At 37.2% G+C, this 9,986-nt stretch overlaps 1 protein-coding gene across 1 annotated transcript; it reads left to right on the forward strand.

Annotated features, from left to right (window-relative positions):
- The first annotated feature begins 291 nt into the window (after positions 1-291).
- On the forward strand, positions 292-4,246 carry LOC100691013 (interferon-induced protein with tetratricopeptide repeats 2-like). Its single transcript, XM_005475770.4, has 2 exons — positions 292-1,333; positions 1,450-4,246. Exons 1-2 carry the CDS (start codon positions 1,329-1,331, stop codon positions 2,747-2,749), a joined length of 1,305 nt encoding a protein of 434 aa, XP_005475827.1. The 5' UTR covers positions 292-1,328; the 3' UTR covers positions 2,750-4,246.
- Positions 4,247-9,986: the final 5,740 nt, after the last annotated feature.

The following is a 9,986-nucleotide window of genomic DNA, read 5'->3' on the forward strand; positions in this document are numbered from 1 at the left end:
TTGCAGTTTTTATTTGTAAAAAATGTTTGAAACCATGTATGATTTTCGTTCCACTTCTCATGTGTACACCACTTTGTATTGGTCTTTCACGTGGAATTCCAATAACATTGATTCATGTTTGTGGCTTTAATGTGACAAAATGTGGAAAAGTTCAAGGGGGCCGAATACTTTTGCAAGCCACTGTAGGTGTCCTGAAGCGGGGGGAGAGCAATCCTGCAGCAGCGTTCTGCTGTACGGATCACTCTCTGTATATATAAAATATAATAAAGAAATATAAGTTGAGAAACAGAAAATTAAAAATATGAGATGAGGTGCAACTCCCCACTCCAACCACTCATAAGAAAAGGGCAGCTTCACAGAACAACTGAAAATACCTGGCACTAATTTATTTGGGACAATGCCAAAACAGCAAACAAAGGTTTAAGTTCCCTCGTCTTCCCTAACTGAAAATAAAAGGCAAAGAAAGACTATTTTTATTACCTATGCTCCTAACCAACAAAAAAGAGACAACAGGATTAAATAAAAATGGCTTCTTACTGCAGTTTATAACCACCTACTGGAAATAAGTCTGACTGCTGGCATTATAAACCAAGCTGGTACATAAAGGTACTGAATGACCAGTGATGGGTCGCCCAACACCCCATTCCCATACATAGAAGGGATGCCTTCTATGAACATGGTAACAAATCAGGACGATTTCTAGCTAACCAGTCAAAATAAATTAAAAAATGACTATATGTGCCATTAAAGACTCATCTGGAAGCCCTGAAAAGTATGCCCAATAATAAACATAGATGAATGAATAAACATAGATTACTTAATTTGATAGACACAGTAAAAACACTGAAACCACAGTATTGTCTCTAAATGTAGAAAAAGCACTTGATAGAGTTGATAGGGTAGGGCTCAGCCTTTAACTGTGTGAACTTCATTTATTTAAACTGCACTTTGAATGGAATGACTTTGAAAAATAATTTCAAGAGGAATTCAGTTTAGACATCACCTAGTATGACCTCACCTGGATTTTAGCCTTTTGATGGCTTAAAATATCTTAACTCAGGTAAAGAAATAAAAAAAGTATGCAATCAACATTTCAGTTTCCTGACTAATACTTTGGGTAACACCCAAAATTAATCATTTGCTAACCTATCTTAAGTAAACATAGACGTGGCGGTATTTTTCATGAGAAGTAATAGTTCACTAAGTTCAAAGTTCATCATTTACAACAGTACAGAAGTTAAACATGACTGACTTTTATGGTGCCACACCCAAAGAAACAGTCCAAAGAAAGGACACTAGTGCTATTTAGAAAGCAACTGAGTTAGAAGATGAGGTGAGCAGCTGCTTTTGTTTTGTTTTGTTTGTCTTTTGGGGGGGTATGTGATTTGAATATTTAGAGAACATTATATTTCTTGAATGTGCATTTGTTTTAATTTTGAATCCCCATAGTTCTTCTCAGAGTCTGTCAACGCTGGAGTCCAAACTGGAGGCTCTGCAGTGCCACTTCAACTGGAATCTGGACTGTAGCAGGTCCACACTTTTCCGTCTCAAGTACAATTTGGAGGACATTGGCACCGAAGAGGGGAAGAGCTGGTTGGGTCACATTTATAACTTGCAGGGGTTCATTCACTACCAGCTGGGCTTCAGTGAAGATGCCCTGCGTTTCTTCAGCAGGGCCACAGAAGCCTTCCGTCAGATGAGAAACACAGTATCAGATGAGGGTCCCTGGCTGGTAGTGAACTATGGGAACCTGGCTTGGCTACACAACCAACAGGGAGAACAAACACAAAGTCAGAATTACCTGTCAAAGATTAATGCACTGATGAATGAATACCCATCTCCATCCCAGGATGAACTCCATCCAGAGATTTATGCAGAAAAAGCCTGGACCCTGATGAAGTTCAACAAAGAAAAAAAGCTGCTGGCTATAGATTACTTCCAGAGAGCCATCAGGATGCAGCCTGACATGGTGGCATGGCAGACCAGCTATGTGTTAGCATTAGTGAATGCTCATAACAATAGCGACCATGCCATCTTGGAAAAAATGAGAATCGCCAAAGAACATGATCCAGAGAACTTGTACCTTGCTGCACTTTACCTTGATGCATGTCCTCAAAAAGGAACAAAAATGAAAGATGAAGTCTGCACATTGGCCAGAAGAGTTTTAAAAAAGCCAGTTAGCAGCTACAGTGGTATCAATCCAATACTTATGCTTTACAGTAAATATTTATCTGTACATGAAGCTATTGATTTGATAGAAGAAGCTCTGGAAAGACATCCAGATGAACGTTACCTGAAGTGGTGTGCTGCAAACTGCTACAGAAGTAGGATCTTTTTCAGGCAGACAAGAACCGGTCTGCTCGAGCGCAGCATGATTGACAAAGCCATCAGTCTCTGTAAGGAGGTGATTTCCCTTTACCCTCATTCTTCACTTAACATGAAAATAACTCTCGCAGACATATATGTAAAGGTAAATAACCACGACAAAGCTGACCAGATATACAATGAACTGCTAGAAAGTGACCTGGAATATAAAGAGCAACAGATGCTTTACAACAAATATGCAAAACATTTATATTTTAATGGAAAGTTGATTGATAGACAAAAGTCAATAGAATATCACAAGAAGGCAGCAGCGATACCACACCAATCCTTGTATCGCAAAAGCAGCATTATAATGCTGGAGAAATACACTGAAAAATCTGGTAGCAGAGAAATAGAGGAATTTCTAATGAAGCTGCAACAGTAAGAGCTCACGCTAAGGTTACGGACAAGAAAGAGAATAAAGATAAAGAACATTTACTATGCTGGCAGTCTAAATGTTTGTAACGAAACTAATAATTAATTATTATTGATTCAGATATTGTTATAACAGTAACAATAACATACATGACCTGAAAAAGAACTGTACTGATTTTAATATTGTTCCATTAATGTTGCTGACTCTTACCCAAGTTTTGCAGTTTGCATTTGTTTATTGTTCATTCATTTAGTTGTGTTTTACATAAAAGGTCTAATTTTGAAAAAGCTGAATAATTTTTTTTTTAAGAGCTTTTGTATTTGTCTCTTGTTATCCTCTGCGGCTGAGACAATCAAATGAAGTTACTGGAAAATGATCTGGAACACTATGACACCTTCTGAAATGAGATCATAACAGTTATGTGTAAAGGAATGCAGAGTGATCAGCGGACATCTCCAAGCTGGCACGGGCTCATGATGCGAAAAAAGAAGTGAGCAGATGCACGGTGGATTTCAAGCAGTACTGTCCTCAGCTTCTCACAGACAGTTTACAAAATGTGCACATCGACAAAGACTGAAGCAGATAGTGCAAATCAGGGGTATCAAACTGATTTTACATCGCAGGCCACATACAGCCACTTTGATCTTAAGTGGACCAGTGAAACCCTCTTTTCTGTTAGTGTAAAGAAGTCACATCTTTAACTGCTTTTCTATATGATAAAGAAAAAGCTGAGAAAAAAAGAAATCTGTCAGCACCTCTCTTTGGACTTGAATTGTAAATAAATGTGTAAAATTACTGAAAAAGCTCCGGTCCACTCTTAGAAAGAATAAGTTAAACATTTTTTAATTCTAATATAATGTGTAAAACACTAAATATTTTAAAAATGTGCACAGTTTTTGTGTTATTTTCAGAATCCAGCAAAAGCAGGATCTAAAACAAGCAGTTCAGTATTAATGTGTTTGTGTTTAAGTGTATATTAACTATTATATTCTAACAATATAAATTGAATGAATGTAAATATCCAATTATTGGTCTTTTTCACAGTCCTACCCTTTTAATTTTTATCAAATCATATATTTTATGATTTAATGTGGGCCAAGGTGTGCATGGTATACTAAATTTGGAAGAATAGGTAATAAATTAAACTAAAAGAAGCTTAAACACACACGCTGGAAAAATAATCTAATTTTGCCCAGGAACATGACATATTAGTAGCGGGAAGGGGGCGGTCTTTCTTCATGCCACTGAGACAAAGGACACAAAGAGGGGGGCTGCCTGGCTTGAAATACTGTAACACCCTACAGTAAGTATCCCTTAGTAGTTTAGCTTAATGTAATGAAAAAACATCATAGAAATATGAAATTTAAAAAAAATGAAAATACGTATTTCTGAAGGCATGTGATGTTTTTAGAAAAATCATCGTTGTATGAGGAGTTTTGAGTTCCTCTAACTGGCTAGCTAACTAGAGAGCTAAATGAGGGTTAAAACTTATTTATTTAAACAAGCGATTTCACACTGAAATTCTAAGTTTTGATGTTTAAAAAATGTAAAAGAAATTTAAAATGTGTTAAAAACATGAATTATTTTACTTTGAATAAATTGTTTTCTTGCATTTATTTAGTTTCACAATTTTTCTGTTTCACTTTCTATTTTATTTCAAATCTAATTTTTTAGTTTCAGACTTTTGACCATGAGTTTGTGTAACATCAAAGATGTTGCAAGGTGTAAAGGCGTTTTCAAGTGGGGGATTTTATATACCTACCAAACAATCAGATCACAGTATTCCCTGTTGCTGGAATAAATTGTTTTCCCTTCACATGCTCGTTCTCATATTCAGTGTCAAGAAGTCTGTCACACGTACCAGGGCTCGCAAAATTTCAAAATCTCTGGTAGCCCTTCGGGCAGGCACTCTTCAGTTTTTGGTAGCCCAAAATAAATTTAAGTAGCCCGAATAAAAAAGAGAACAATTTTTTAATGTTTTGTTTCCTTTACAATATTATACATTAAAGTATAATATTGTAACGGAAACAAAAATTAATCAGAAAATTGTTAAAATACAAATCACAACAACTGTGTAAAAATTACAATCATCAACTCAAATACTTGTTTCTAATTGAACAGAAATTTCTATGAACTTGTAAGAACTGTGTAGAACATGAATCAGTCTGTGTCAGATCCTGAATCTGAAATTTCCACTGAAGTCAAGGGTAAGGGGTAAGTGGAACCAAGATCGAGGCCATTTGCTTTTTGAAGTTTGCAAAGACTGCTAAATTTTGACAATGGTAGCTCACTCTTTGCAACATAGTACGCTTTTGAAAGATTTTTCAGGACTCCTTCTTGTGCTTGGTTTATTTTTAGTATGTTTTTTGCAATTGCTGTTTGTTCTGGGAAAGATATTGCAGACTGGGCAATAATGCATTTCTTGCATTTCTCATGGGTTCTGATGGGGTCTTTCTTCAAATTACTGGTCCCAGTTACAAAGGCGCTTGTCGACTCAAATGAAATGAAACTCACGACACACCTGGCAGAACATGATGTTATTTAGCTCGTCATATTCCAGCCACATAAATTCTTTTGTCCATGAAACCAAAAAAGCTGAGCTTTCTTTTTGCCTCATAGTCTGATTTGTCATAACTTTTCCGTTTTGTGGTAGGTTTTTATTTGGCTGCCCCTTCTTCACCCTGACCTGTCTTATTTGGCTCAGCAGAACTAAAATACCGGCGTAAATCCATCTGCTTTTACACGCACTCACATAACGGTCAGCGATTCTCTGCGCAATCAACCTCTCACATGTTTAAGCTTGCTGTGGGAGATTTCACTTGTCACGTTTGAATAGTACCCTAAGCTAATGAGTGATAAGACGATGTCAGAGGAATTGGTGCACAATTAATCATCACTCACCAATCAGTGCTGCCGCTCTCTATACACCGTTCGCGCGATCGCAAAGTGAAAGTGAAAGCAAAAAACAAGCGCAAATTCAAACGCGATTTCAATATGTCACATATTGACAGTGCCTCATCGATGCCAATAACATACTTACTCAGCTACATTTGCGAAAGAAAATGCAAAAGCATTGACACATATTTTTCCTTCCTATGATAGCCCGACGGGCAGGGCTGAAATGGATTTTGGTAGCCCGACTGGAAAAATCGCTAGTCCCGGGACGTTGGGCTAGCGATTTTGCGAGCCCTGCGCACACATATATTAATGCTATTTTATGATTACTTGTTACAAATTTCATACATTGTTTGTCACACTTACACTTAGGGATGGGTATCGTTTAGGTTTTATCCGATACCAGTACCAAACTGGTACTTTTGAAACGGTGCCAGTGCTTAAACGGTGCTCGAACCGGTGATTAACGAATGGAGAACACAAAATTGGTCCAAAAACCTCTCATGTTCAGCTGTTTTTTTGTAAAAAGATAACAATGTTAGCCTTTTCTGCAGCTATAGGGGATTTATGGTATCACTCTTGGCTGGAAGCAGTGCTTAAACAATGGAAAAAACACCAACTTTGTCCAAAAACCTCTCATGTTTAGCTGTTTTCCACTTTTTCTTTAGTCATTTTAGCCTTTTTGTGCCAGGGTGAAGGGAGTATCTGCCATGAAACAAGAAGACAGCCACATGTAACTACGATGGTGTTTGCTAGTTCACCTTACGTGCATTAATTTAATAACGTGGTTAGCGTACTCAACGTTAATTATACACGAACAACATTAAGCTACTCACGCAGAGAAGAACGGCTGCTGCTGCCATCATCATCCGTCATCATTTCTGCTACACTGGCAGGGCTAGGGGCCAGGACTCTACTCTTTGGGTTTTTGGGGGATGTTGCTAACTCCGGGTCCGATAACAGGCAACCCACCCGCAGTAGATGTGCTCGGTGTGAGGTCTAAGTTCGTCACAAAGAGGTTTATATATTTATAAATGCTAATATTCTCTATTCCATTCCGTTCTGCTTTTTTATTGCTCAGATTTTAGTTAGCCTAAAATTGTCTATGTCAATAGATACGTATGTCACAAATAAAAGTGTCTTGTAAATTGTGTTTTTTTAAAGAATTTTCTCCCAAATCTCTTACATGCTAACTGTAACATGTTATTTCTGCTAAAACCTGAACTTAAATGTGTATATGGTGTTTATCTCTTTTTCTCTCTGTTTTAGATGCAAATATCAATTTGGAATTCTGCTTCCAATTGCAGGAATTGCAGGAATGCACCACGTGTTGGCTGTTTCACTGCCCTCTGTGCCCCACTTTCAGCCCTACTGTCAGGGCAAAGGTTGAGGAGCATATAAATGGACACATTAGAAATGCTTTTCCTTTCAAAGGTATGTTGGTATTAAATATACCTCACAGTTTAAGTTATAAATATGCACTTCTTTTCAGCACTTCTGCAGTCTCTTTGTTGACTTAAAAGTTGCTTTTCACATTGTACAGTTCAGTTCATTCATCAGCAAGAGAAAAAAGTGTGTTTTCATTACATTTTTATTCCTGTTCACCACATTTCTTGACAGCTCTTGTGATCCATACCATTTTGCTTTCATTATTGAGGATGGCTTGGATATTTTTGTTAATATGTACAATCTGATTGTTAGATAAACTGATTATATTCTATACAACTGCATTTACATTACATGTTGTTGTTTTTTCTTTCTTTTTTTTCTCTCTTACAGACAAAATGATATGTCGGTGCACTTTCACTGCCCTGTCTGTACCATGACAATCATACAGCATGGGGATATGACAAGGCAATTATTGTCATGTCAGCATTCAGGACTGCTCCCCACTGAACTCTCCGAGGAGCCCCGCCTCTCTCCCGTTGCACTCTCCGTGGAGCCCCATCTCCCTCTCGATGTCTTGTCTCCAGCATCTAAACCATTTTCTGAATCTTCAGTAGAACATTCATGTGCTCTACCCTCTGCGCTAAATGAAACTGTGGCTTGTGGAAAGTCCATGAAAATGAAATGCCCTCACTGTGGTCTTACTCTTCTTACAAAAAAAACTTCAAGGCTCACATGATGAGGAGGCATTCAGACAGATCAATAGATGTTTAGTTGGCCTGTCATCTGCAGTGTTTTTGTGTAGAGGGACTTCTTCCTCTTTGTTTTTCAGTTTTCAGAGGACATGCTTTTCAAAAGCATGTGCTGACAAGCAGGGACTATGGGTCAGTGCGATGTTTGACATTTAATGGACAGATGAAGGCCCTGGCTGTTTGTTTGTGTTTTTTATGTGTTGTTTGTTTTTCAGTGTACAGAATTCCAGTTAAACTTATTGTAAAATGTTCACTTGTTTCCATACTTATAGTAAAAAATTTAAGTGTAAATGTAACAGAATTGTTTATACTTGTAACTTCAGAGTAAAAAACTTACTGTTGATATTAACATTAATGTATTACCCTGTAATCAATAATATTTTCATACATTTTACGCATTAACCCTCTGGGCTCTATCCTGGCCATTTGGGGCCACTTCACTTCTTTTTTACTACACTACTACACTGCAGTGGACCAAAAGAATGACACAGGTTTGATCTTAAGGATCTAATAGTTGTGTGTGTATCTTGGAATACAAGCCTTTGTCCCATGAAAACCACTTCACAGTAGTAGGAGTCCACTAAAACCTACAAATGAAGAGTGATCCTGGAAGAAATAGGGCGCACACTAGTGACCTCAACAATTGCAAGACAGCCTTGTCCCTGATGCTTATATGAAAAAAAATACGAAGATTTATGAAACCATTAGGACTTTATCACTGTTTTCTCTGAAACGTTACTGGTTATATATAACCTAACTGGCATTTAAAGTGTAAAAAAAAGAATGTAGATACAATTTTGATTTTGATGAAAAGGATTGGTGCTATTTTAAAGAGTCAAGTCGGTAAAAGTAGATAAATGTTTTAATAAATATACACTTTACAGCATTTTGTGAACATACACAAAAGTGGCCATTTTTGGCAACGGACAAGCTGAGAGAGAGTTTTAAATTTTTTGCTCTCCTTGAACAAAAATAACAGTGCATAATAATGTTGATGTTAATCAATTAGATGTCCCAGACTCTACTATTAATAATACAGCGGTCCCTCATTTATCGCAGGAGTTACGTTCTAAAAATAACCTGCAATAGGTGAAATCTGCGAAGTAGCCTACTTTATTTTTTACAATTATTATAGCTGCTTTAAGACTGTAAAACCCCTCACTACATGCTTTATACACTTTTCTCAGAAAGGGATGAACATTTTCACACTTTTCTCTTTTGTTTAATCTGCTGCCCTCAGGTGAATGTATGGCTATTCACCCTATGCAGCGAGCTTAACATAAGAGGAGATGGTTCCAGGAACGACAGGACACATCACTTTGTCTTTGTGTCTTTAACTGAAGACCGTTTTTTCCTCTTTTAATTTGTAAGACTGTGAACATACAGTAAAATAATACGTAAGCATCAGTATCGACATATTTTGTAACCAAAAACAGAAGTTAGCAACTTAGCTTTTCTTATGCTTTACATTCACCATAAACATTTTTCCTTATACGTTCAAATAACCTCTTAAGTAACATGAAAGTAACAAATCTTACAGAAAATAAAGCTAGACATTGATTACTTACAGATTATGGTTCAACAAACTCCCCAGCGATGTAAACTGGGCTTAAAGTTGTGCAGCTTGTTTTCTGCTCCAGGCATTTTCTCACACTGCCTGTGTGAACTTTTCCTGCTGCTTACAACACATCACCAAAGGGGCAGTGTAATGCACACAAAAAAACTAAAGAAGAAGCCACAAACTCAAGGGTAATACTGCCCACTAGTGGGAAAACTGAGAAACGCACCAGCCATAGAAACCCAATAAAGTAACAACAGAGGGGCAGAATATTAAAACACTCTTAAAGTTCAAACCTTTATAGAAACATAAGTCCAGTATTATAGAATGAAACCGTGCAAAACGTTTCGTCGGAATTGTTGTGTTTGTCGGGGAGAAAACTCACAAACATACAGTGCAGCACTTCAGAGTTACACTGCTAGTGATCGAAGATTTATATAAATTCAACAAGCTAAACGCATTCTGTACTGTACAGCAGCGGTCCCCAACCTTTTTTGCACCATGGACCAGTTTAATGTCAGAAAATATTTCCACGGACCGGCCTTTAAGGTGTCGCGGATAAATACAACAAAATAAAATGATACAGACAAAGAAAAAACTGTGGTATTTTGTAAATATGATAATAAACGCGAATTCACTGTGTAATTGTGTAACT

Source organism: Oreochromis niloticus, linkage group LG17 (assembly GCF_001858045.2).
Source record: "Oreochromis niloticus isolate F11D_XX linkage group LG17, O_niloticus_UMD_NMBU, whole genome shotgun sequence".
In the NCBI taxonomy this organism is placed as follows: domain Eukaryota; kingdom Metazoa; phylum Chordata; class Actinopteri; order Cichliformes; family Cichlidae; genus Oreochromis; species Oreochromis niloticus.